At 70.0% G+C, this 25,712-nt stretch overlaps 2 protein-coding genes across 7 annotated transcripts in view; both read left to right on the top strand.

Annotated features, from left to right (window-relative positions):
• Positions 1 to 1,407, top strand: part of DGUOK (deoxyguanosine kinase) — a 7,129-nt gene extending 5,722 nt beyond the window's left edge. For 4 of the 6 annotated variants that reach the window (XM_062596780.1, XM_062596784.1, XM_062596782.1 and 1 more), the window contains one exon: positions 4 to 1,407. In XM_062596780.1, the coding sequence (XP_062452764.1) occupies positions 4 to 75 (72 nt within the window). In that variant the 3' untranslated portion in view covers positions 76 to 1,407. The remainder of the gene's footprint in view (positions 1 to 3) is intronic. The other 2 variants (XR_009960924.1, XR_009960923.1) reach the window with 2 other exon arrangements.
• TET3 (tet methylcytosine dioxygenase 3) lies at positions 1,022 to 25,712 on the top strand. The gene is made up of 15 exons (XM_062596654.1): positions 1,022 to 1,162; positions 4,130 to 4,286; positions 5,896 to 5,954; positions 6,294 to 6,356; positions 17,415 to 17,987; positions 18,162 to 18,936; positions 21,324 to 21,414; positions 22,015 to 22,108; positions 22,253 to 22,461; positions 22,560 to 22,710; positions 23,398 to 23,487; positions 23,617 to 23,754; positions 23,874 to 24,210; positions 24,298 to 24,638; positions 24,705 to 25,712. The coding sequence occupies exons 1-15, from the start codon at positions 1,022 to 1,024 to the stop codon at positions 25,710 to 25,712; spliced, it is 4,227 nt and encodes a 1,408-aa protein (XP_062452638.1).

The raw sequence follows: 25,712 nt of genomic DNA, 5'->3' as shown, positions 1-25,712 counted from the left end.
CAGGTGGAGGCTTTTGTCAAGACGCTGCGATCCGAAGCTTTGCAGTTGTGCCCTGACCCTCATTCGGGAGTTTAACTCCTTCAGACTTCTTGGACCCAACAGTATCACTTTCCACCAGAGACTAAACCGAGCAACTGGGCAATTAGTGTAGAGCTTGGAAATGGGTACTGTCACCCCGAGCGCTCCAGTGACCAACAGGTCCCACGCTAGCTTCCAGACTGTGCAGTGGGCGAAGGAGGGGATGGTGGTGCTGGAGGCTTTTAGGAGGTAGGTGAGGGGAGGCCGCAGAACTTTGGTAGTAAGTCGAAATGTGTGTAGGCCTGGGAGAGAAGGGAGTTTTGGGGAACGGTTGCTTGAAAGAGCTTCTGAAGGGTGGTGAGGCACTGAATTGGGTGGGTGCTGTTGAGTCTGGCACTGAAGATAAGGACAAGGGACAGATCATGTGGGCTCTGTTTCCCAGCTGTCTCCTGCAGTCCTTTTAACCTCTTTCCTACCTTGGGCAAAAAGATGTATTTATAGCACAGACAACACAGGACTTTTTTAATCTTAAGGGGGGAAAAAAAAAGAAAGAAAAACACTTTCCAAAGCTGCGGTTGTCTGATGTGCTTTCTGTACGTTGGGTTTGTGATGTGGCATGCTCTCAGCAGGAGCTGATGTTTGGGTCTGAGAGACTTCCAAGGAAGTCTAAAGGGCCTAAATCTGGGGTGCTTCCGAAGATGTAACATGCAGCGTCACAAATGTTTCCATGCTGTAATCCTCCTCACGGAAAGGCAGCCTGTTGCTGTAGGGGCGTAGGTGTGGAGCTCCGGGGAGACCTCAGCCAGCGAGGTGGCGGCAGGACCTGTCCGAAGCCAGGCGGGAGGTGAAGGAGCCTCCCAGAAGCAGCGGAGGTGCCTCCGCAGGGATGCTCGCGAGCGCTGCGCTTCGTGAGGAGCGTGTTTGCTGCTGACCAGTTGAAGTAAGGGATGGGAGGGAGAGTTCGGCTCCCCCAGGGCTGTGACTTCCCCCGCTGCTGTGGTCGATGGGAGCGTCCAAGCTGCCCGCCCTACAGCCTCGGTCTTGCTGCTGGAGGGTGACCAAGCCTGCTGCTTGCCCAGCCTGGAAAGAACTGACCGTGGACGAAGCTGCCCAGAGCCCTTTCTGTGTCCGTTCCTGCAAGGCAGTACGTGCTGGGAGGCTCGCGTTCCCGTGCCGTGCCTCGGCCCGTGCGTTAGAGCTCCTTCCACATCTGTAGATGTTTGCTGGGGATGTTGGAGGAGCAGATGCTTTGTAATGTGAATTTAATGCACTGGTTAAATTCCAAAGGAAAATCTTTGTGCTTTTATTTGGCTTGTGTTTAAGTTACGACAAACCTTTTTTTTTTTTTTTCCCCTCCTCCCTTTAAATTAAAAACAAAGCAAAATAAAACCGTTCTGCGTTTTGAGCTGCGTCCATGTCCAGGGAGAGGCGCTGAGGGGGACAGATCCACCCACTGTGCAGCGTTCTGAAGATGAGGCTGGAGCAGCCGTTACGGCCCGGGTGTCGGGACGCGGGGGTTCAATCCAGGCCCGTGCTGGGGCCACGTGGGAGGCTGAGCCGGGACGGTTCCCAGCCCTCTACCTCCCCTCGGGCCGTGCTGCAGGTGGGCGGGCGGTGCCTGCCCGGAGCTGCCTGGTTCCCGGTCTGCCTTCTCCAGGTGGCTCCCGATCCCCGTTGCGCTGCTCTTTGGGGGAAGTTGCGCGCCGGTTCGGCTTCGGGGCCGTCCTGCGCTTGCTCCCGTGGGCTGCCTCTGCCTGAGCGGTGCTGGGAACCGCGGGCATTCGAGCTCCCTCCCAGGGGCAGGTGGGCACACGCTCTAGCCGTGCTCCGTTCCCCGGAGGCCTGAGAGGGGCCGCGAGCTGGCGGCGCGCTCTGCCCGCCGGCGCCCCGAGGATCTGCGCTTTCCGAGCTCGCCTGGGACAGGCGACCCGCACCACCCGGAGCTGCCTGGCTCGCTCGCAGCCGGGCTCTGAGTCGGGACCGGTGTTTCTGTCCGGCTGCAGCCAGCCGCTTTGGAGGAAGGGCTGAGGCTCCCCAGGGGGCGAGGCAGGAGCCCGGAGCTCCAGGTGCGAGGGGGCTCCAGGTGCGAGGGGGCTCAGTCCCGAGCGAGGCAGCGTTGCTGGAGCCACAGCCGGGCAGCGGGAACCACGTTACCGACCTCCGGAGCGGGAGAACGTGCCGGGTTTTATTTCTCTTCCTAGCAACGCTTGGAAAGTTGCGTAGTGCGAGAGCTGGGAGCCTTTAAACTCCTGAATCCCGTTATTCCAGGCCCTGGCGGGTTTTGTTCTAGCCCGAGGAAGTTTTAGGGAGCCAGAGGGACGGAGCCTCGAAGCCGGGCGCCCGGCGAGCCGCGCCTGGGGCCCCGAGCCCGGCCGGGAAGGGCTGCGGGCGGGGGCGGGCGGCCGGGGGGCGCGGGTTGCCGGCCCCGGAGGGGGGGTGTCCCGGGGGCGGCCGCCAGGGGGCGCCGTGGGGCGCGGCGGCGGCACGTGGCGGCGGGGCGGGGTGTGGGGCAGCGAGAGGGCCGGGGGGTTGCGGGCGGCTTGGGGGGCTGGCGGCAGGTTGTGGGGCTGGGGGTAGGGCCAGGGGGGCCGGGGGCTGGGTTGTGGGGCCGGGGGGTGATTTGTGGGGCCGGGGGCGGGGCCAGGGAGCTGGGGGCCAGGTTGTGGGGTTGGGGGCAGGTTGTAGGGCCGGGGGGGAAGGGTCAGGGAGCTGGGGGAGGCACGTTGTGGGGCTGGGGGCAGGTTGTGGGGCTGGGAGTAGGGCCGGGGAGCTGGGGGGTCACGTTGTGGGGCTGGGGGCAGGTTGTGGAGCTGGGAGTAGGGCTGGGGAGCTGGGGGGTCACGTTGTGGGGCTGGGGGCAGGTTGTAGGGCTGGGGGGGGAAGGGTCAGGGGAGCTGGGGGCCAGGTTGTGGGGCTGGGGGCAGGTTGTGGGGCTGCAGGTAGGGCCAGGGAGCTGGGGGCCAGGTTGTGGGGCTGGGGGCAGGTTGTGGGGCTGGGGGTAGGGCCGGGGAGCTGGGGGGCCACGTTGTGGGGCCGGGGGTAGGTTGTGGGGCTGGGGGTAGGGCCAGAGAGCTGGGGTCTGAGTTGTGGGGCTGGGGTAGGGCCAGAGAGCTGGGGGCTGGGTTGTGGGGCAGGTTGTGGGGTTGGGGGGACAGAGTGTGGGGCCAGGAGCAGGTTGGGAGGCAGGTTGTGGGGCCAGGGGGGCAGGGTGGAGAGGCTGGGGGGCAGAGAATGGAGGCAGGGGGGCAGGTTATGGGGCAGGGAGCAGGGGGGCTGTGGGGCAGGAAGTATGTGAGGAGGGCAGTGGGGCAGGGAATGGGGGGCAGTGGATCGGCAGTGGGGCAGGTTACGTGCCATGGAGCGGGGCAGGGTCCAGGGCGGGGGGGGGGGCAGTGGGGCAGGTTGTGGGGCAGGGAGCCGGGGGGGTCAGGCCCCGAGCAGCCCCACGGCAGCAGCCCGGGTACAGCCGGCCGCGAGGACCCTGGAGCCCCGCAGGAATCGGGGGCCGACGCGTGAGATTCGGGGCTGCAGCTCTGCAAAGCTGGGGGGCTGCAAAGGGGCGGCGGGGGCGGCGGCGCTGCGGAGCAAGCGCCGGGGCTGCGGAGCGAGCGGCGCCGGTGCCGCCGGGGGGCCGGTGCCGCCGGGGGGCCGGTGCCGCTGGGGCGCACGCCGCCGGTCCCTGGGGCCGGCGCCTTTGCTGCAGCTCGCCGCGCTGGCTCGGAGTTCAAGTCCAGGCTGGAGGGCGAAGGCGCCCCGAGCCCGGAGCGGCCCGTTTGCTCGCCGGGGTTGGCCGCTCGCGCTGGCGGTCGCTTCGCTCAGGTGCGTTGCAACTCCTGCGGGTTTGCAACTCCTGCGGCTTTGCAACTCCTGCACGTTTGCAACGCCGGCGGCGTTGCAACTCCTGCACGTTTGCAACTCCTGCATGTTTGCAACTCCGGCGGCTTTGCAATTCCTGCACGTTTGCAACTCCTGCACGTTTGCAACTCCTGCATGTTTGCAACTCCGGCGGCTTTGCAACTCCTGCATGTTTGCAACTCCTGCACGTTTGCAACTCCATCGGCTTTGCAACTCCGGTGGCTTTGTAACTCCTGTCCCTTTGCAATTCCTGCAGCTTTTACAACTCCGGCGGCTTCGTTTGCTTCTTGCCTCCGCTCGTGGCCCGCAGAAGTCGCCTTCGCGGGGATGCGGCGGCGAGACGGCGGCCGAGGCGGGCAGCGCCGGCAAGCGGAGCCGGCGCCGGCGAGGATGCCGCTGGGCGCCGCGGGCCGGTAGGGACGAAGCGGAGGCGCTTGCCCGGCCGCGGGAAGAGCTCGGCCGCCGCGGGCGGGTCGGGGGCTTTTGCCTCTCCGGTCGGGCAGCTCCGGCGCCTTTTACTTTGGTATTTTTTTTTTCCTGACGAGAAACTTGCTCGTCGCTGGAAATGGCGCTGCGCGGCGATGGCGGGGTGGAGGGGTGGGGGGCGCGGGACCCCCCCTTCCCCCAGCCCCTCCGGGTTGCACTGGGTTGCAATGCCCAAATCCGCTGCATCCCGCGGGGGCCGGAGGTCGCGACGCTCCGATTGCGACGCTCCGGCGCTCTCGACCTTTCGGGCTTTTCCGGCCGGGGTGGTCGCTCGCGGCCGACGTGAAAGGCGGCACCTAGAGCGCCCAAAGGCGCGGGGGGAGGGGGGCACCCTCGGCCCGGCTCGGGGTGCTGCCCCCCCCCCAAGATGCCGTTACCATGCCGACGGGGAAAATACTGCACCGAATCTGGGCTGGGATGCTGTCCCAACTCGGGAGCGGAGTGCTGCTTCGGCCGAGCCCCGAAACGGTGGTGGGGGGGGACAGGTTGGGGGGGGGTTGTTGGGGGTGTTTTTTTTGGGGGAGGGGGTCCCCCCGTTCGTTGAAGCCGCCCGGGTGTTTTCCCGCGGCCGGCGCCTCCGCCTTCCGGCTCGCTGCCTTGCCTTGGACTCCGGCCCGGCGCTCGCCGGCCGCCCCGGGGGAAGGACCGCGGGGCCGGCGGCCGCTCGCCCCCCCTCCCCGTCCCCCCACCGCCCCGCGAACCCGGGCTGGGGGGGTGGGGGGCGATCCTCGGGGGTCACAGCGCTCCTGGGCGATACCCCCCCCCACCGTGGGAAATAACGCCCCCCCCCGTGGGAAATACCCCCCCATGGGAAATAACCCCCCCCCCCGTGGGAAATACCCCCCATCGAGCAATACCTGCCCTAGGCAATAGCCCCCCCCAGGCAATAACGACCCCCTGGGCAATAAGGACCTTCCCCCCCCCCCACCCGAGGGCAGTACCCGCCACGGGTGGGCGTTTGGCGCGGTGCCTTTGCGGCCCCCAATTACTGCGGCGCCGGCGGCGGGGGGGGTTCGGAGGCTGGTTGCAAGATCTTGGGGGGGGGGCCAGGCAGCAGGGATGGGGCCGTTTTGGAGTGGGGGTGGGGGGTGCACAGCGCTGGGAGGGGGGTCTCCGCTTGCATGGCCTCTTGGGGGTCGCCCCCCCCACACACACACCCCCGGCCCCGTGCCTCAGTTTCCCCTGGTGTGATGCAAGGGGAGCCCCCCCCCTTGCCCCCCCACCAGCATTTCGGGGCTGGAAGTGGGGTGTGTGGGGGGGGTTCCTGGGCCGAGGCGTCGTCGCGAGGCCACCGAGCGCCTCCCCGCACACGCGTGTGCGTGCGTGCACGCGTGTGTGTGTGTGCACACGCGGAGTGGGGGGGGGGGGCAGCCCCGCGCGGCGGCGGCGGCGGCATGGGGCGGGCGCGGGGCCGCCGGAGCCCCCCCGGCGCGCCCGGGCGGCTCTGACGGCAGCGTCGAGGCGAGCCGCACAAGATGGCTTCCTGGTAGCGCCGGCGCGGCGCGGGGGCTGCCCGGGGCCGGGGGGCTGCCGGCGGCGAGCGCCGGCCGGCGGCGGCGGCGGCGAGCGGATGCCGGCCTGAAAGCGGGGCGCAGGTAAACACCCCCCCCCCCCAAATCCCCCCCCACCACCACCACCTTGCAATGAAAACTCCCATCCGTCCGTCCGTCCGTCCGTCCATCCGTGCGTGCCCCCCCCCCCCCACCTCCCTGCACCTCCCCCCCCCCCACGCACCCCGGTGGGTTTAATCGGGGACATGCCCCCCCCCCCCCCCCGCGGCGCCGCGCACCCCGCGACCCGGCTTGCCGAAAAGCGCCGCTCCGGGGCTCTGCCGCTCGCTCGCGCTTTATGTATTTGTCGCTTATGTTTTTTTTTCCCCCTTTTTTCTGGTCCCCCCCCCCTCCTTTTTCCCCCGCATCCCTTCTCCCCCGCAGGTGGAAGCGAGGGACAATAAGGAGGGCGCCGGGGGGGCGCCGGAGCCGGCGCTGGACGCGGAGGTACTTTCGCCTTCCCCCCCCCCCCCCCCCCAACACCAAACCCCAGGGCCGGGCAAGGCCGCGGCGGCGGGGGGGGGACGGACGCACGGACGCACGGACCCCGGCGCGCCGCCGGAGGACAAAGCGGAGTTGCGTGGGGGGGGGGTACGTGGGGGGGGGGCGCCCACCCACCCACCCCCCCCCCCGTGAGCCCCCGCGCCGCGTGCCCCGGGGTCCCTTTCTTCCTCGTGCATTGTGCATCCCCGCCGGGGGGGGGGGGGATGGCTTGGGGGGGGGCACCGGTCCCTTTTTGGGGGGCTTCGCCCGGAGCAGAAGCAAAACCGCGGCGGTGCCGGCGCCGGTTCCCGGCGCGTTTTGGCAGCAAAGTGGCGCGTTATTTTATTTTATTTTATTTTTTTATTCCCCCCCCCCCTCCGTGCCGCCCCCGCCGGTTCCTCTCCCAAATGTGCTGAGCTCAGACATACAACCGGTGATGCTACAGCCGGGCGTGACGTCCCGCTGACGTAACCACGGTGATGGCAGCTGTCACCTTTTGGAGGGGGGGGGACACGCGCCCGCCGGGGCAGCACCGCGTTTTGGGTTTTTTTAAAAAAAAAAAAAAAAATACAGCAAAAAAAAAAAAAGGGGGGGGGGGGGCTGAGGGCTCGTTAGGCCGCGGAGACTCGTTTCTGCCAGCGCCGGGCAGGATGCGGCCCCCCCCGCCCGGGGCCGGCGGCAGGTGCTCGGGGCCGGCGCGGCGGTGCCGGCGCTGGCGAGCCGCGGGACGGAGCGGGGCAGTACCGGCACGAGGGAGCGAAGTTCTTTTTTCCCAGTGTTTTTTTTTGGGGGGGGGGGGGGAAGCGGGCCGAAGCGGGACCCCCGCCGGTGCCGCGGCCGGTTCTTTGCTTTTTGGAGATGGGGCCGCCGGCGTTTTGCTATTTTTTTTGCGGAATTGCTTGCGTGCGCGCAGGAGCTGGCTCGGGGCCCGCGCGGAGCTCCGGCAGATCCCGGTGGGATCCTCCGAGGCGGTGCTTTCCCGAAGGGTGCCGCCGCCGGGAGAGCGGCCTTGGCCGGCGCGGGCCGCGCCGCGCGCGCGCCCGGGCCCAAAGGTTGCATCGTGCCGGGCAGAGCCGCCGGAGCCTCTCCCTCCGCCGGCTCCGCAAACCCCCTCGCCGGCCTTCGGCACCTAATTAGCCGCCAGCCCGTTTGCTTTTCCGAGTCCCCGCCCGGACCCGCTATCGCGGGTGATTGCAGGGAGCGGCGGCAAAGCGAAAAAAAAAAAAAAAAGGCAAAAAAAAAAAAAAAAAGCAAATTGCTGCCGGTTTCCCGCTTCGCGTGCGTGGCGCCGGGTGCCTCTTCACCTGGCGTCCGCACCGAAACGCGGGGAAGGAGGGTGCGCACCCCTGCGGAGCGCTTCCGGAGGCCTGTGCCCGCTGCGCTGGGGTCCCGGTGCCCGTTGCGTCGGGGTCCCTGCTGCGCTGCGGTCCCCATCCCCGGTGCACCAGGGTCCTTGTTGCCCCGCAGGCCTTGCCGCCGTTGCGCCGTGGTTCCTGTCCCCGTTGCACTGGGGTTCCTGTTGCACCGGCGTCCCCGTTGCACCGGCATCCCTGTACCCGTTGCACCAGGATCCTGTTGCACTGGTGTCCCCGTTGCACCAGGGTCCCCGTTGCACCGCCGTCCCCATCGCTGTAGTACCAGGGTCCCTGTTGCACTGCGGTCCCTGTCCCCATCGCGCCGGGGTCCCCATTGCACCGCCGTCCCCATCCCCATTGCACCGCCGTCCCCATCCCTTTGCACCAGGGTCTCCATTGCACCGGGGTCCCCGTTGCACCAGGGTCCCCGTTGCACTGCGGTCCCCGTCCCCATTGCACCGGGGTCCCTGTTGCACCAGGGTCCCTGTTGCACCGCGGTCCCCATCTGCCTTGCACCAGGGTCCTCGTTGCACCGCCGTCTCCATCCTTGTTGCACCGCCATCCCTGTCCCCCTTGTACCGGGATCCCCGTTGCACCACCGTCCCCGTCCCCATCCCCATTGCACCGCTGTCCCCGTCCCCCTTGCACCGGGATCCCCGTTGCACTGCCGTCCCTGTCCCCCGGTTGCACCGCCGTCCCCATCCCCGTTGCACCGGGGTCCCCATTGCACCGCTGTCCCCGTTGCACCGGGGTCCCCATCGCACCGCCATCCCTGTCCCTGTTGCACCGGGATCCCCGTTGCACCGCCGTCCCCATCCCTTGCCCCGGCTTGTCCCAAACGCGGTCCGGCGTGGGAACGGTGCCGTCCCCATCCCTTAGGAGCCTCCAGGCTTTAATGCGCGCGCCGGCGGTGCTGCGCGGGCAGCGGGAGAGGGTGCCGGCCCCTCGTTTCTTGGATAAAAGCCCTGTCCGAGGGGAGAGGAAAAGGGGAGAGGGGAAACAGCGGGGATCGGCGCGCTCGGCCGCCGCGAGCGGAGCCGCCGCGCTCCTCTCCCCCGGCGGGGAAAAAATCCCCCCGCTCGGACGGCGCCGGCGCGGCCGCGCGTGCCGGGGGCTGCGCGGAGGCGGCGGCGGCGCGGGCGGCTGCATCAGCTAAAATGGCAGATCTTGCAAAAGAAGCTGGGGGGGGGAAGAAAAAAGAAAGGAAAAAGAAAAAGCTCGGTACGTCCCTCGCCAGCGCGCGAGGCGCCCGCTCCCGGCCCCAGCACGCTGCCTGCCCGCACGTGGCTTTTTTCTTTTTTTTTCTTTTTTTCCTTTTTTTTTTTTTTTTTTTTTTTTTAGGTTTACAAACACGGCGGCTCGGCGCGCGCGCGCCGCACGTCCGTCCGTCCGTCCCCCCCCCCACACCGCCGCTGCCTCCGCGCATGCGACTCGGGGCCGCGGATTTAAAACGCTCCCGGCGGCTCCGCAGGCCGGTGGGAGGCGAAAAATAAAATAAATTGGGGGGGGGGGAAAGCAGGGAAGAGCTGCGAAAGCGGGCGATTTTGGAACGGGGCGTTTAGGGCCGCTTGGCTCCGGGCGGTAGCAGCGGGAGCCGGCCTCGCTCGCCCGCGAGGATATAATTTATAATTTTATTTTTATTTCCCCGCGCTGTTCGGAGCTGCGGCAGCTGGCGGCTTGCGGGGAAGCGGCGGCCGGCGGGGGGGGGAATCGGAGCGGCGCCGCTCGCCTCCCTCGACTCCTTTTGCACCCGCCTCGCGCCGCCCGAAATCGGCTCGGCGGCCGCTCGCTCTGCCGGCGCCGGCGGATTACGGACGGGAAAAGGCTTGGCGGCCGAGCTGGGAAAAAAAAAAGCAAAGGGGGAAAAATGGGGAAAAAGAGGGAAAAGGAGGTAAAAGGGGGTAAAAAGGGGAAAAGAGGTGCGTGGGCTGCGCGGGAGCGCGGCGGAGGCGGAGGAGCCCCCGCGCCTGAGCTCATCCAGCGGCTCGCGGGAGGCTGACGCGGCTCCGGTGACTCAGCAGCGCCAGCGCTGACTCAGCGCCGCCGGCGGCACGCGGCGGCCGGGGGCGGCGGGTTGGCGTTGGAGGAGGGGGGTGTGTGTGGGGGGGGTGAATTCGGGCCGAACCGGCGTCGCGGTGCCGCCCGGGAGGCGAAAGTTTTTTTGGGGGAAAAAGGGAGCGGCGGGGAGCGCGCGGGTCTCGGCCCCGGTTTCGGCCGAGTCGGAGCCGTCGCGGCCGGGATGGTTTCTCGGAAGCGCGTGCGCGGCGCGTTGCCCGCACGGCGCTCGATGGCCCCCGTCCGTCTCCCGGCGGGAGACCCGGCGGCGGCGGCGGCTTTTCCCGCGCGCCGGCGGGGAAGAGGCAATTTCGGCACCGGCTTCCTCCGGAGGAAGGAAAAGCTTGGCCGCTCCTCGCTCCGCCGCCGGGTCTCCGGCTCGCCCTGCGCGAGAGCTTTTCCCACCCGGTGCGAAGAGGAATTAACGGCGGCGGGCGGAAAAGGGGAAGCGGCCGCCCGGCGGCGGAGGAGGAGGAGGAGGAGGAGGAGGAGGAAGAGCAGGATCCGGCCCGGCCGCGGCGTCCCCCGCCGCTCTTCCCGGATGTGGCTCGGGGACCGTCACGTGTGCTCGCCGGGGCGGGCGCCGGGAATCCCCCCGGCGCGGGGGCCGCGGCCGACGCCAGCCGGCGCCCGGGGGGGAGACGGTGGTGCTGGCGGCGGGGGTGGCGGCTGCGGGGGGTTTGGATCCGGCGCCCGCCGCTCGGCGCCCGCCCCTTGGTGCCTCGGTTTCCCCGCTGGGCTCCGCCGGAGCGAAACCGGCTTCTCCGGGCGCTCGCCCGCTCCCAGACGGGGCAGGGCCCGGCGGCCGCTGGCTCCGTTCCCGGCTCCCGCCCGCGTCGCCGCCGCCGCCGCCCCCCGGGCTTGTCGGCACTTGCCGGGAGGAGGAGGAGGAGGAGGAAGAGGAGGAGGCTGGCTGTGAGGCGAAGGCACCGGCGTTCGCGGCGTCGGGGCCGGCACGCAGGTAGGGCGCGCTCGCTGGGAACGGGGTGAAACTGGGAACGGAGCGATGCCAGTGTGCGGGAACAGGGCGAAACTGGGAACGTGGCGATGCCGGTGTGCGGGAACGGGGCGAAACTGGGAACGGGGTGATACCGGTGCACGGGAACGGGGCGAAACTGGGAACGGGGCGATGCCGGGAACGTGGTGATGCCGGTGCGCGGGAATGGGGTGAAACTGGGAACGGGGCGATGCCGGCACATGGGAACATGGCGATGCTGGTGTGCGGGAACAGGACGAAACTGGGAACGGGGCGATGCCGGTGTGCGGGAATGGTGCGAAACTGGGAACGGGGCGATGCTGGCACGTGGGAACGTGGCGATGCCGGCGTGCAGGAACAATGCGAAACTGGGAACGGGGCGATGCCGGGAACGGGGCGATGCTGGTGCGCGGGAATGGGGCAAAAATGGGAACGGGGCGATGCTGGTGTGCAGGAATGGTGTGAAACTGGGAATGGGGCGATGCCGGCGTGCGGGAATGGGGTGATGATGGTGTACGGGAACGGTGTGAAACTCGGAACGGGGCGATGCCGGTGCTTGGGAATGGGTTGAAACCGGGAACTGGGTGGAACAGGTGCACGGAAACGGGGCGGCACCGGTGCACGGGGACAGGGCAACGTGGGTAAAACCGGGACCAGGGCGATGCCGGGAACCGGGCGGCACCGGCGCGCGGGATTAGGACGGCACCGGCTCGTGGGAACGGCGCAGCACCGCCGCCCCAGCGTTTTCCTGGCGGCGTCGCCCTGCGGATTCCTGCCCGAACGCGGCTTCCTTGCGGACCGGCGCGGCCGGACCCGGCGCGTGAGGACCCGGAGCAGAGGCTCCGAGTCGCCCCCCCTCCCCGTGCGCATGCGCCGGCCGGTTTTCTCCGCTCGACGATTTCTCCATCCCGTTTGCAATGCAAAAAACCCTCCGCTGGGCTGAAGGGCAGGGTGGGAATTCCCCCCCCCCCCATTGCTCCCGGCGTGGCACACCCGAAACCGGCTCTGCCGGAGTGCCCCGCGGAGCCGGCAGCGCGGGAGCGCGCGGGCCGCCCGGCGCCAAGCCGGTAGCTGCGCGCTCGCCCGAGAGCAGTCAGCTGTGTTGAAGGAAAAGCGACTCCAAGAAACAAAAATAGAGCTGGCTTTTTTCCCCCCTTTTTTTATATTTTTTTCCTTCTTTTTTTCCCCTTTCAAGAGCTCTTGGAAAGGAGAAATCCCGGCGCTCCGGAGCAGGGCAGGGCCCGCCGGGGTGCGAACGTCGCGTTTCGGGGTTTGGTTTTGTTTTCCCGTGCGCGGTGGCGCCCATAAGCTGGGAAGCGGTGCCGGTGCCGCCCGGCGGCGTCCCGGCTTTCCCCGGGGCGATACGAGGACGGGGCTGAGCCGAGCGGCCGCGGCGCAGCGCCGGGGTCAGCCGGGGCCGCGGGAGCAGCTCGGAAAAACGAGCCCGAGCCGCGGGGAAGGAGACGCCGGGCGGCTCCGGGGGGGGGGCTGAGCAGCGCGGGGGAAAAACGCGCCGAAGCCGGAGCATCCCGGCTCCTCTCCGGGCGCGTCCGTAGCGCCGCGAGCGTTCCCGCCGCCTTTTCGGCAGCGCGCCGGCCGGCGGAGGATGCTCCGGCCGGCGGCGCGGCACGGCGCGGCACGGCACGGCGCGGCGTGGAGCGGCGAGCGCTGCCAGCGCAGGAAAACCACAAGCTCGGCGCCTGGGCTGGCCGGGCTCCACGGGCGCGCTGCAGCCCGGGGCGCCCGGCCAACGGGGCTGCCGGCCCAGGCTGCTGGCTGCGAGCGGCGCGCGGGCGGCCCGCTGACCTCCCAAATACCCCCGGCCGCCTGGCAGAGCCGGGCTGGGGAGGGAGGGGGGGGGGGAACCGCTGCCCTCCGCGGTCGGGGCGAAAGCGAGGACGGGAATCGCAGCAAAGCGAGGACGGGAATCGCAGGGAGTCAAGGATGGGAATTGCAGGAAAGCGAGGACGGGAATCGCAGGAAAGTGAGGACAGGAATTGCAAGGAGTCGAGAATGGGAATTGCAGGAAAGCAAGGACGGGAATCGCAGGGAGTCGATGGGAATCGCAGGGAGTCGAGGATGGGAATCGCAGGGAGTCGAGGACGGGAATTGCAGGGAGTCGAGGATGGGAATTGCAGGAAAGCGAGGACGGGAATTGCAGGGAGTCGAGGACGGGAATTGCAGGGAGTCGAGGACGGGAATTGCAGAAAATCGAGGATGGGAATTGCAGAAAATCGAGGACGGGAATCGCCGGGAGTCGAGGATGGGAATTGCAGGAAAGCGAGGATTGGTTTTGCCCAAAACGGAGGATAACGCTTTACACGAAATCGAGGACGGGGTTTGCACGAAGTCGAGGCTGGAAATTGCACAGATCCGAGGCCGGAGCTCGCGCGAAAGCGCGGCCGGGGGGCGGGGGGGGGTCGCGCGGAATAGCCGGCGGCACCGGCCCCGGGTCGCGCCTGCGCGGCAGCGCGCGGCGAGGCGGCCGCTGGCCGCAAACCCGGTTGCTCCGTCCCCTTCCCGAATCCGGGGCGCGCGGAGCCGGCGAAGGCGAAGGCGGCGGCGGCGGAGGGGGTGGGGGAGCCCCCCGAGCGCCCCGTCCGCAGCGCTGCCTCCGGCTCCGGGGAGCCCCGAAGAGACCTGCTCCCCTGGCCGGGCCCGGCGCTGCTTTTTCGGGCAGCCGAAACGTGCGGTTTGGAAGGGGCGGCCGGAGCGGCGCTTGATTTACGACGAGCAGAAACGCGGCGGAAAGGCCCGGCTGTTTGTTTTGGGTCGTTTTCGTTTGATTTTATTTATTTATTCCCCCCCCCCCCCGTCGAACCCATTGAGGCCGTTTTAAAATAAGACGTTTGAAAAAAGGGAGAAAACCCCGTGACCCGCGAGGCGGGTTTCCAGCGGCGTCGGCGCCGCGGTCGGTGCCGGGCAGCCGCCGACCCGCCGGGCGTCCCGGCTCGTCCGCTGCGTTTCCGCGCCGGAGCGGCGGCTTTGGGGCTCGTTCCCGCGGGATGGTGCAAAGCCGGCGACGGAGGGGACGAAAGTCCAGGCGCCGGCAGCAGCCGGGTGTTGCCACCGCGCCGGAGCCTTTTGGCGTCTCCAGCGCCGGCAATTGCTAGAAACGACCCCAAAACCGGGCGGCCCCCCCCCCAACACACACCTCCCCAAAACCGCGGCCCAGCGGGAGAGCCTCCGGGACGCGGCGAAGGCGGCGAGCGTGGGGTCAGGCGAGGACGCGGCGGCGGGATGCCGGCGCCGCGGGGGAGCGGCCGGCTCGACGCCGGAGCGTCGCTCGGGAGCCCGGACGGGCCGGCGTCGGACCGCGCCGCCCGCCCGCCCGGCGCGCTCACCCGCTCGCTCGCCCCGCTTCTTTCTTAACGCCGGCGGCGCGGCCCCCGCGGCGGCGCGCTCGACCCGCGGCAGGGCCGCGGCCGGAGCCGCCGGTGCCGCCCGTTTCCCGCGCTCCGGTCCCCGGCCGGCCGAGCGGGCGGCCCCCCCCCGCCGCCGCCGCCGCCGCCGCCGCGAGCTTCCCCGCGGGACGGCACGAGGACCGGGGCAGCGGCGGCGGCCGCGGGGGGACAGACACACGGACGACCCCGCGGGGCGGCCGCCTCGGCCCGCGCTGTCTGTCCGTCCGTCCGTACGTGCGTGCGGCGCCGGGGCTAATGGCTCCGCCAGCTGTTTGCAGGGGGAGGGGAGCTCCAGCACCAGCGCCGCGTTTCCTCCTCCTCCTCCTCCTCCTCCTCCTCCTCCTCCTCCGGCGGTGGCGGCCCCGCCGGCTGCTTCGCCTGTTTTTTTTTTTTTTATAATCATCGTTTATTTATTTTTCCACCTTTTTCTCTTTTTACATATATTTTTTTATCCCCCCCCTCCGCCGCCGCCCCAGCCTGCTTCTCCGCTGCGGCAAGCGCACGGCGGCGGCAGCGGCAGCGGGGCGAGCGGGACGCCCCTCGAGCCGGCGCGCGCCGCTGCCCGGCGCCCCGCGGCTCCGCCGGGGCTGCCGAGCCGGGCGCCTGCTGCCGCTCAGGGGATAGATATATATATATATTTTTTTTTCCTTTTTTTTTTTTTTCCTGCAGCTGCTTTGGCATTTAAAACAAGGCAGAAAGCACACACACACATACAAAAAAAAAAAATAATATAAATAAATAAAGAAGTGAGCGAGGAGCTGGGAAGGGGGGGGGAAGGGGATGTTTTCTCCCTCCCTTTTACGCCGCGCGGCGGGCGGCTTTGGCGGATTCCCAAGTGAGCGTGCGGGAACGGACCGACAAAAGAGCCCAAACTCGCCCAAACTCCGGCGCTCGCTTGGCCTTTTATTTATTTATTTATTTATTTATTTCCCCTTCTTCCCCCACCCCAGCCCAGCCCAGCCCCGGCTGCCGCCGGGTTATTCCCCCGCGCACCGGGAAGGAGGTCGGGCCGTGCCGAGGGGGGATCCGTGCAAAGCGCCGCCGCGGAGACCGCAGCCGGCCGGAGCGAGTCGGGGTAATGGATTTTCGGGAAAGCCTGAAAACGGGATGTTCTCCCCCCCCCCGCCACCCGCCGGCACCGCCGGCGCCCCGGTAAATCGGGGGCCCCTCGGCGTGCCGGCGGGAACAAAGGGCCGCGGGCGCGAGAGCCGCCGCGCTCCCCGGGAATTAAAAAAAAAAAAGGGATAGCAAAAACCCGCCGGTGGTTTCGGAAAGGAGAGCCGCGCCGGGGTTAACCCTTCGGGGTGCTGCCCGCGCCGCCGGGCGCCGGCGTTCCCCGGAAAACCCTCGCGGGGCTGCAGCGAGCCCGGGTTGGCGGGTGCTGGGTTGGGGGGGGGGGGAAAATTTTGCAGCATTTTCCGTGTCCCATCCGGGCTGGGGGTGGGGGTCGCCGGAGGTTTCCGGAGGCGGATGAGCACCCTGTTTTTTTTTTTTTTATCTTTTTTTTTATTGTTTTTTATTTTTTTTCCCCTTCCCCCCCCCCCCCCCCCCGCCCTGGAGCGGCGCCGCCCCGACCGGACCAACCGGTCCACTGAGGACGGGCCAACTCGGCGCACGCACCCGGCCCCCACGGGAGCCGCTTAAAGCCCCTGGGTGTGTCCAAAATTAAAAAGAAAAATAGTCGCAAGCGCAAAAAAATATATATATATATATATATATATATATATATATAAAAAAAGCTGCAGGGAGGCTGAAATTCTGTGGGAATTCCTCTGCAAGTGGGAATTCCTCTGCCCGTCGAGTTGGAGGAGGGCGTTCGTTCTCCAGGCAGACGCCGGCGTAAGCTTTGGGGACGTTTCTTCGCTTTTTGCCTTCCCAGCGGGCGCCGGCGGCGGGACGTGCTCCGGCTCCGAGCGGCATCGCCCTCCCGTTTTGCCCCGATTTGCCCCGAAACGGGACGCACCGGGCCGTCGCCTCGGGCGTCCGAAGGGTTAAGCGCGGCCCCAGCCCTGGGGCGCCCAGGGCGGCAGGCTGCGCGCGTGGCCCGGCACTGACAGCTCACTCGCGCGCGCGCCTGCGGGCGCAAGGCGCCGGCTGCACGGTGCTGCCGGGTGTCGAGGCCACCGAGGAGCCCGGTGCGGTTTGCTGGCGCCCGTCAGTCGTTCTGGCTAAGGACAGCCACATGCCGGGTGTTTCCATGCCGCGTGTTCCCGTGCCGGGTGTTCCCATGCTGGGTGTTCCCAGACTGGGTGATCCCATGCTGGGTGCTCCTGGGCCGGGAGTTCCTGCGCCGGGTGTTCCTGCACTGTGTGTTCCCATGCTAGGTGTTCCCATGCTGACTGTTCCTGCGTCGGGTGGTCCCACGCTGAGCGTTCCCGTGCTGGGTGGTCCCGTGCTGGGTGGTCCCGCACCGGGTGTCCCCATGCTGGGTGCTCCCACACTGGGAGTTCCCATGCTGGGTGTTCCCATGCTGGGTGCTCCCGCAGTGGGTGCTCTTGTGCTGCGGTGGTGCTCTCGTGCCGGTTGCTCCCATGCGGTTGCTCCCGTGCTGGTTGCTCCCACGTGGTCTCTCCCATGCAGTTGCTCCTGTGCCGGTTGCTGCCACGTGGTTGCTGCCACGTGGTTGCTCCCGTGCCTGTTGCTCCTGTGCCAGTTGCTCCCACGTGGTCTCTCCCGTGCTGGTTGCTCTTGTGTTGGTTGCTCCCATGCGGTTGTTCCCGTGCCGTTTGCTGCCACGTGGTTGCAGCCACGTGGTTGCTCCCGTGCCGGTTGCTCCCCCGTGGTCTCTCTCGTGCCGGTTGCTCCCACGTGGTCTCTCCCGTGCCGGTTGCTCCCGTGCCAGTTGCTCCCACGTGGTCTCTCCCGTGCCGGTTGCTCCCCCGTGGTCGCTCCCATGCCGGTTGCTCCCGTGCCGGTTGCTCCCATGTGATTTCTCCCGTGCCGGTTGCTCCCCCGTGGTTGCTCCCGTGCCGGTTGCTCCCGTGCCAGTTGCTCCCCCGTGGTCACTCCCGTGCCGGTTGCTCCCCCGTGGTCGCTCCCGTGCCGGTTGCTCCCGTGCCGGTTGCTCCCACGTGGTCTCTCTCGTGCCGGTTGCTCCCACGTGGTCTCTCCCGTGCTGGTTGCTCCCCCGTGGTCGCTCCCGTGCCGGTTGCTCCCGTGCATTCGCTCGCCGCCCGGCACGAAGCCCCGGCGGGCGGGCGGGCGCTGACGCCCTCTGCTCTGCTCCCCCCAGGCAGGTGCGGAGGGCGAGGCGGTTGATGGACCCCAACGCGGCCAGATGGAGGACGGGCCAGCCGACCGCGCCGCAGAGAGACGGCCGCGCCGGGGCAGCGGGCCGGGCGCCGCGCTGACGGAGCCCGGCGGCCGGCTCGCCGCCGCGCCGCCCGCCCGCGACCTGCAGGACGCCCGTGACCTGGTGGCCTTCTCGGCGCTGGCCGGAGCCGTGTCGCCGTCGGCGGCGCCGGAGGGCGGCGGGCGGCGGCGCGAGGACCTCGGCGCCCTGCGGGCCGCCCTCGCCTTGGCCCGGCACGGCATGAAGCCCCCCAACTGCAACTGCGATGGCCCCGAGTGCCCCGACTACCTGGAGTGGCTGGAGCAGAAGATCCAGGTGGCGCTGGGCCGGGAGCCGACAACGCCGCTGCCGCCGCCGGCCCGCGGCGCCGCGCCGGAGCCCGGCCCGCCGCCCGCCTTGCCCTTCTCCCCCGGCGCCCTGAGCATCGCCAAGGAGAAGAACGTCAGCTTGCAGACGGCCATCGCCATCGAGGCGCTCACCCAGCTGGCGGCGGCTGCGCCGGAGCCCGGCCGAGCCGGCGCCGCGGCCCCGCTGCCGCCCGCTGCCGCCGAGAGCCCGCGCCGGCCGCCGCCGCCGCCGCCGCCCAGCGACCCCGTGGCCGAGCTGCAGCAGCTGCTGGGCTCCGGCGCGGCGGCGGCGGCGGCCCCGGAGAGGCCGGCGGCGGCCGAGCCGCGCTCGCCAGCGCAGCTGGCGCTGCAGCAGCACCTGCGCCACAAGCGCGGGCTCTTCCTGGAGGCGCCGGCGGCAGCGGTGGCACCGGGCGCCTGGTGGCCCCCGGGCTCGGCAGCCCCCAAGGCGCCGCGCGAGAAGAAGAGGAGAGCGGCGGCCGAGAAGGTGCCGGCGGGCCGGCCGCCGCCGCGCCGGGCCGTGCCCGCCAAGAAAGCCAAGGGCAAGGAGGCGCCGCCGCTCTTCCCCCCGCTCTGGCAGATCCGCCTGGACGGGCCACGGGCTCCCCCCGCCACCGCCGCCACCACCGCCGCCACCGCCGCCGAGCCGCCGCCGGCAACTCAGGGAAGGGGCGTCGCGGCGGGCAGCAGCCCGCCGGCCCCCGCCGGCGCCCCCATCGTGGTGGACGCCAAGCTGGAGGAGCTCATCCGGCAATTCGAGGCCGAGTTTGGGGAGGAGCTGGCGCCGCCGGCGTTGCCGCCGCCGCCGCCGCCGCCGCCTGCCGCCGCCGAAGCCCTGCCGGCGGAGACGCCGCGCGGCGCCCGCTCGCCCAAGCAGATCAAAATCGAATCTTCTGGTGCTATCACGGTGCTTTCGACCACTTGCTTTTACACGGAGGAGAGCCGCGCCGCGGACGGGGCGGCCGGCACGCCCCCCGGCGACGAGGCGCCGCTGGCGCCCACCCTCAGCGGCTTCCTCGAGTCGCCGCTCAAGTACCTGGACACGCCGACCAAGAGCCTGCTGGACACGCCGGCCAAGCGGGCGCAAGCCGAGTTCCCCACCTGCGACTGCGTCGGTGAGTGCGCTCGGGCGCCGCTCGCCCCGCCGCGGGAAGGCTCCTTCCCCTCCGTCCGCTCCGCCGCGCCGGCGCTTCCCCGGCTCGCTCGCTGGTTGGTTAGTCGCTCGTTAAACGGCGGCGGCCGTTAGCCCCCGAGGTGGCGGCTGCGCCGAGCTGGCGCCGCGTCCCCGTGGCCGGCTTCGCGTTGTCGGTGTTTCTGCACCCCGGGGTGCTGCTGTGTGCATGCACGGTGCTCGGCACCCTGGGTGCTGCTGTGTGCATGCACGGCACCCCGGGGTGCTGCTGTGTGCATGCATGGCACCCCGGGGTGCTGCTGTGTGCATGCACAGCACCCCGGGGTGCTGCTGTGTGCATGCATGGCACCCTGGGGTGCTGCTGCGTGTGTTTGCATGGTGCCCGGCACCCCAGAGTGCTGCTGAGTGTGTGTGTGCACGCTGCCCGGCACCCCGGGGTGCTGCTGAGTGTGTGTGTGTGTGTGTGTGTGTGTGTGCACGCTGCCCAGCACCCCAGGGTGCTGCTGAGCATGTGTGTGTGTGTGTGCGCATGCTGCTCAGCACCCCAGGGTGCTGCTGAGTGTGTGTGTATGTGCACGCTGCCCGGCACCCCGGGGTGTTGCTGAGTGTGTGTGTGTGCGCACACTGCCCGGCACCCCGGGGTGCTGCTGAGTGTGTGTGTGCACGATGCCTGGCACCCCGGGGTGCTGCTGAGTGTGTGTGTGTGTGTGTGTGTGTGTGTGCACGCTGCCCAGCACCCCAGGGTGCTGCTGAGCATGTGTGTGTGTGTGTGCGCATGCTGCTCAGCACCCCAGGGTGCTGCTGAGTGTGTGTGTATGTGCACGCTGCCCGGCACCCCGGGGTGTTGCTGAGTGTGTGTGTGTGCGCACACTGCCCGGCACCCCGGGGTGCTGCTGAGTGTGTGTGTGCACGATGCCTGGCACCCCGGGGTGCTGCTGAGTGTGTGTGTGTGTGTGTGTGTGTGTGTGCATGCTGCCCAGCACCCCGGGGTGCTGCTGAGTGTGTGTGTGCACGATGCCCGGCACCCCGGGGTGCTGCTGAGTGTGTGTGTGTGTGTGTGTGTGCATGCTGCCCAGCACCCCGGGGTGCTGCTGAGTGTGTGTGTGCACGATGCCTGGCACCCCGGGGTGCTGCTGAGTGTGTGTGTGTGTGCACGCTGCCCAGCACCCTGGGGTGCTGCTGTTTGTTAGCTCGCATTCGAGATTTTGGTCGCAAAAGCGCTTCACGTTAGATCCGGCTCGGGAGCGTTGGCGCGGCGCTCCGAGCAGCCCTGGCTCCGGGCGCCCGGCAGCAAATCCCGCCGGAGGGGCTGGCGGCGCCGCCCAAAGCGCAGGGATCCCCCCCCCCCCCGCCCCGGCGAGTCCCACTCCGCGGAGGCATCGCGTGCCGTGGGAAAGCGAAGCGGCGAGCGCGGCGCTCGGAGAGGGCGCCGAGGGAAGCCGAGCCGCGAGCTCGAGGCGCCGGGAGCCAGAGCAGGGCTGCGCTTGGCTCTCCAGGCGGCTGCGGAAATGCATAAGCCGGAGCCAACTCCCAGAAAGAGGAGAAGGAGGGAAAAGGAAGGAGAAAGCGCTTGGCTGGCGCCGAGTTTGGAAAGCGGAGCTGGAGGCGTTCGCGGAGCCGCGGGGGGAGGAAGGGGCTCCCCGGGGTGGGGGGGGGGGGCACGTCGTCGGGGCCCGCGGGCCGGTTCCTGCAGCGGGGGGGGGGGGGGGTGCCGAGGCAGGCGCTCCTCTTCCTCCGCCGGGAGGAAGGCTCGGCGCTGGCACGGAGGGACCGGCCACCGGTTGCGGCCCTCGCCGGGCGCCCCGCGCGCACCAAGGGTGTTGCGCCGTACCCCACGCCCATGGCTGCAGTGCGGCCGGCCGGGCTGCCTCGGGCCTTTGCAAGGGTGCTGGGGGCCAGGGAGCTGGGGGGTGCGTGCGTGTGTGTGTGTGTGTGTGCACAGCGCCTGGCACCCCAGGGTGCTGCTGCGTGTGCGTGTGCGGTGCCCTGCACCCCAGGGTGCTGCTGTGTGTGCCTGCACAGCACCCTGCACCCTGGCATGCTGCTGTGTGCATGCACGGTGCCCTGCACCCCAGGGTGCTGCTGTGTGCATGCACAGTGCCCTGCACCCTGGCATGCTGCTGTGTGCATACACGGTGCCCTGCACCCAGGGGTACTGCTGTGTGCATGCACAGCGCCCTGCACCCCGGGGCGCTGCTGTGTGCATGCACGGTGCCCTGCACCCAGGGGTACTGCTGTGTGCATGCACAGCGCCCTGCACCCCGGGGCGCTGCTGTGTGCATGCACGGTGCCCTGCACCCAGGGGTGCTGCTGCATGTGCATGCACGGATCGGTCCCGATGACCCGCGTCTCCTCTGCCTTCCCGCACAGAACAAATCGTGGAGAAGGACGAGGGGCCCTACTACACCCACCTGGGCTCGGGGCCCACCGTGGCGTCCATCCGGGAGCTCATGGAGGAGCGGTACGGGGGCGGCGCGGGGCGGGCGGCGCGCGGGGCGCCCGGCGGCGCGCTCGGCGCCTTGCCCGGGCGAACAATCCCGCCTGTGTGCGCGGCACAGAGCCGCTTTTCTTCCCCGGCGAAGCCCTCTGACCGGGTGCACCCAGGGGTGCTGGCTGGGCCTGGGGGGGTGCCGGGCGCTGCTGCAATGCTGCGAGCACGTGGGCGCTGGGTGGGCGAGCTCCTGCGGGCCCCTGGGGCACCCTCCTCCCGCGGGCAGGACTCCTGGGGGCAAGTGCGGACGTCAGGGGTGGGGGGTGAGTGCGGACCCATGAGTGCGAGTGCAGAGTCAGGAGGGCGAGCGCAGACTCAGAAGGGCGAGTGCACGCTCCCCGGGGTGAGCGCAGACCTGCGAGGGCGAGTGCGTGCTCCGGAGGGCAGCTCCGATCTCGCGAGGATGAGCGCGGTCTCGCGAGGGCGAGCGCGGACCCCCGAGGGCGAGCGCGGACCCCCCGAGGCGCGTGCACGCTCCCCGGGGCTGAGCGCCCGCTCCGCCGAGGGCCCCCGCGCCGTCCCGGCCTCGCCGCCCCGCTCGGCGCCCGCTCACCGCCACCGCCGCCGCAGGTACGGCGAGAAGGGCAAGGCCATCCGCATCGAGAAGGTCATCTACACGGGCAAGGAGGGCAAGAGCTCCCGCGGCTGCCCCATCGCCAAGTGGGTGAGTGCCCCCCGCCCCTGCCCCCGCCGCCCCCCGCTCTTGCCCCTCTCGGCCCCCTTTTTTCCCCCCCCCCGCCCACCCCCGTCTGCCCCAGGGAGGGGGGGCTTTTCCCGCCCGCGCGCCCGACGCCCGGCCGTCTGCCAGGTGATCCGTCGGCACGACCAGGAGGAGAAGCTGCTGTGCTTGGTGCGGCACCGGGCCGGCCACCACTGCCAGAACGCCGTCATCATCATCCTCATCCTGGCCTGGGAGGGCATCCCCCGCACGCTGGGCGACACGCTCTACCAGGAGCTCACCGACACCCTCACCAAGTACGGCAACCCCACCAGCCGCCGCTGCGGCCTCAACGATGAGTAAGTCCCACTGCGCCGGCGCCGGCGCCGCCGGCCGCGCCGCGCTCCCCGGCCCACCCCCCCCCCCCCCCGCCCCTGACGCCGTGCCCGTCCCGCAGCCGCACCTGCGCCTGCCAAGGCAAGGACCCCAACACGTGCGGCGCCTCCTTCTCCTTCGGCTGCTCTTGGAGCATGTATTTCAACGGCTGCAAGTACGCCCGCAGCAAGACGCCCCGCAAGTTCAGGCTGGTGGGCGACAACCCCAAAGAGGTGAGCGCCGCGGTGCTCCCGGCTCCGTTGCGGGGTCCCCGGCTCCGCCACGGTGCTCCCGGCTCTGCCGCGCTGCTCCCGACCCCGCCGCGGGGTCCCCGGCTCCGCCACAGTGCTCCCGGCTCTGCCGCGGTGCTCCCGACCCCGCCGCGGGGTCCCCGGCTCCACCGCGCTGCTCCTGGCTCTGCCGCGCTGCTCCCAACCCCGCCACGGGATCCCCGGCTCCACCGCAGTGCTCCCGGCTCCGCCGCGGTGCTCCAGACCCCGCCGCGGGGTCCCCGGCTCCACCGCGGTGCTCCTGGCTCCGCCGCGCTGCTCCCGACCCTGCCGCTGGGTCCCCGGCTCCACCGCGCTGCTCCCGGCCCTGTTGCGGCTTTGGGCAGCGGGGAAAGGCAGGAAAGCAGGGCGCCCCGGTGCATTTCGGAGAAAGCTGCTGAGAGCGCGGCTTGCCGCCGGCTCCGGCGGCGAGTGCCGGAACAGTTTCCCACCCACCGCAGGGAAGATGCAAAAGCGGAGCCGGGGGCGGGAGGGGGGGAGGCTGGAAGCGGCGCTTGCAACCCAGGCCGGGTGCTTCGCCGCCTGGGCAAGGCTGCGACGCGAGGGTGCCCCGCGCGGGGCTCGAGCGCCGGCTTGCCGAACGCCGCCGCCGCCGCCCGGGTCTCACCGCCTCACCTTTCCCGTTTGCAGGAAGAACTGCTCCGAAAAAGCTTTCAGGACTTGGCCACCGAGGTTGCTCCGCTGTACAAGAGGCTGGCGCCGCAGGCCTACCAAAACCAGGTAGCGGCTCGCGGCTCGTCCCAGCGCCGCCGGGAGAGGGTCGCCCGCCGGGCCGGCTCGCGGGCGCGAGGCGGGCAGCGTGCGGGCAGCTCCCGCTTGGCCGTGACGGGAGCGCTCGCTTCGGGCTAGGTTACGAACGAGGACGTGGCGATAGACTGCCGGCTGGGCTTGAAGGAGGGCAGACCCTTCTCGGGGGTGACGGCGTGCATGGACTTCTGCGCTCACGCGCACAAGGACCAGCACAACCTCTACAACGGCTGCACCGTGGTAAGGCGGGCGGCGAGCGGCGCGGGTGGCCGAGACCCTCGGCGCGCAGCGGGAGCCGGCGGGCGCTGGCGGCCCCCCGGGGGCCGGGCGGCGGGCTCTGAGCGCCGTGCCCCGGCCAGGTCTGCACGCTCACCAAGGAGGACAACCGCGTGGTGGGCAAGATCCCCGAGGACGAGCAGCTGCACGTGCTGCCCCTCTACAAGATGTCCAGCACGGACGAGTTCGGCAGCGAGGAGAACCAGAACGCCAAGGTGGGCAGCGGCGCCATCCAGGTGCTCACGTCCTTCCCCCGCGAGGTGCGCCGGCTGCCCGAGCCCGCCAAGTCGTGCCGCCAGCGGCAGCTGGAAGCCAAGAAAGCCGCCGCCGAGAAGAAGAAGCTGCAGAAGGAGAAGCTCATTGCGCCGGAGAAGATCAAGCAGGAGGCGCTGGACATCCCTGCGCTGGCGCCCGGCGCAGGCAAGGGCGGGCGGCGGGGAGGGGCGGGGGGCTCACGGCGCGGGGGGCTCACGGCGCGGGGGGTCTCACGGCGCGCTCTGCCCGCAGGTCTGGCGTTGAAGGGAGGCCTGCCGCCGCGGCCCCTCCGGCCGGCCGGCGAGGCGGAGGCGCCAGGCCGCTACAACGCCTTCAAGTACAGCGGCAACGCGGTGGTGGAGAGCTACTCGGTGCTGGGCAGCTGCCGGCCCTCGGACCCCTACAGCGTCAGCAGCGTTTACTCCTACCATTCCTGCTATGCACAGCCCAACCTGCCTTCGGTGAACGGGTTCCACTCCCGCTTCGCCCTGCCGGCCTTCGGCTACTACGGCTTCGCCCGCCGCCCCCTCTTCCCCGCGCGCCTCCTGGGCTACGGGCCGCCCGGCGGCTGCTGGCCCTACGAGGCGGCGGCGGCGGGCGGGCGGGCGCTGCGGGAGCCGCCGGGGCCGCCCTTCGGCCCGCCGGCGTTCGCCGCCCAGTCCCGGGGCGCCCGGCAGCGCTGCGGCGGCCCCGCCGTCAAGCAGGAGCCGGCCGAGGTGCCGGTGCCGGTGCCGGTGGCGGCGGCGGTGCCCGAACCGCCCTGGGGGCCCCGGGCGGCCTCGCCGCAGAGGACTAACGCGCCGGCGGCCTGGGAGACGCCGGGACGGCAGCAGTGGCGGCGGCTCTTCGGAGCGGAGGCCGGCTCGGGGCGGGCGGCGTGGAGCCCGCGGCCCGGCGGAGACGCCGCCGCCGCCACCGCCTGGGAGCTGGGGCCGCTGGGCTTGGCCCCGGCGCTGGAGGGCCTGGGCGGGCGCCCCGGCGAGCCGTGGGGCTCGGGCGAGGCGGCGCCCGGCGCGGGGCCGCCGGCGCCCTGGGAGAGCCGCGGCGAGAAGCCCTGGGAGCCCTTCGGCCTGGACGACGGCGCCGAGGAGCTGCCGGCGAAGGCGGCCAAGCGGGAGGAGGAGGAGGACGAGGAGGAGGAGGACGAGGAGGAGGACGAGGAGGAGGAGGAGGACGAGGAGGAGGAGGAGGAGGAGTGGTCGGACAGCGAGCACAACTTCCTGGACGAGAACATCGGCGGCGTGGCGGTGGCGCCGGCGCACGGCTCCATCCTCATCGAGTGCGCCCGCCGCGAGCTGCACGCCACCACGCCGCTCAAGAAGCCCAACCGGTGCCACCCCACCCGCATCTCCCTGGTCTTCTACCAGCACAAGAACCTCAACCAGCCCAACCACGGCTTGGCCCTCTGGGAGGCCAAGATGAAGCAGCTGGCGGAGCGGGCCCGCGCCCGCCAGGAGGAGGCCGCCCGCCTCGGCCTGCCGCCCGACGCCAAGGCCTTCGCCAAGAAGCGCAAGTGGGCCGGCGCGCTCCTGCCCGAGCCGCCCCCCAAGGAGAGGAAGGACCAGGTGCCCACGCGCCAGGCGCTGGCCGTGCCCACCAACTCGGCCATCACCGTGTCCTCCTACGCCTACACCAAGGTGACGGGCCCCTACAGCCGCTGGATCTGA

Source organism: Rhea pennata, chromosome 28 (assembly GCF_028389875.1).
Source record: "Rhea pennata isolate bPtePen1 chromosome 28, bPtePen1.pri, whole genome shotgun sequence".
In the NCBI taxonomy this organism is placed as follows: domain Eukaryota; kingdom Metazoa; phylum Chordata; class Aves; order Rheiformes; family Rheidae; genus Rhea; species Rhea pennata.
The sequence above is the reverse complement of the archived record's forward strand: the minus strand, read 5'-3'. Positions and strand labels throughout refer to the sequence as shown.

Bases quoted from the DNA above. Each gene is read 5' to 3' on its own strand.
- TET3 (XM_062596654.1), top strand. From the start codon at position 1,022: ATGGGAGCGTCCAAGCTGCCCGCCCTACAGCCTCGGTCTTGCTGCTGG. The intron at 21,415-22,014 runs GTACGGGGGCGG...CCGCCGCCGCAG, and splicing joins CGGGAGCTCATGGAGGAGCG to GTACGGCGAGAAGGGCAAGG. The intron at 22,109-22,252 runs GTGAGTGCCCCC...GCCGTCTGCCAG, and splicing joins GCTGCCCCATCGCCAAGTGG to GTGATCCGTCGGCACGACCA.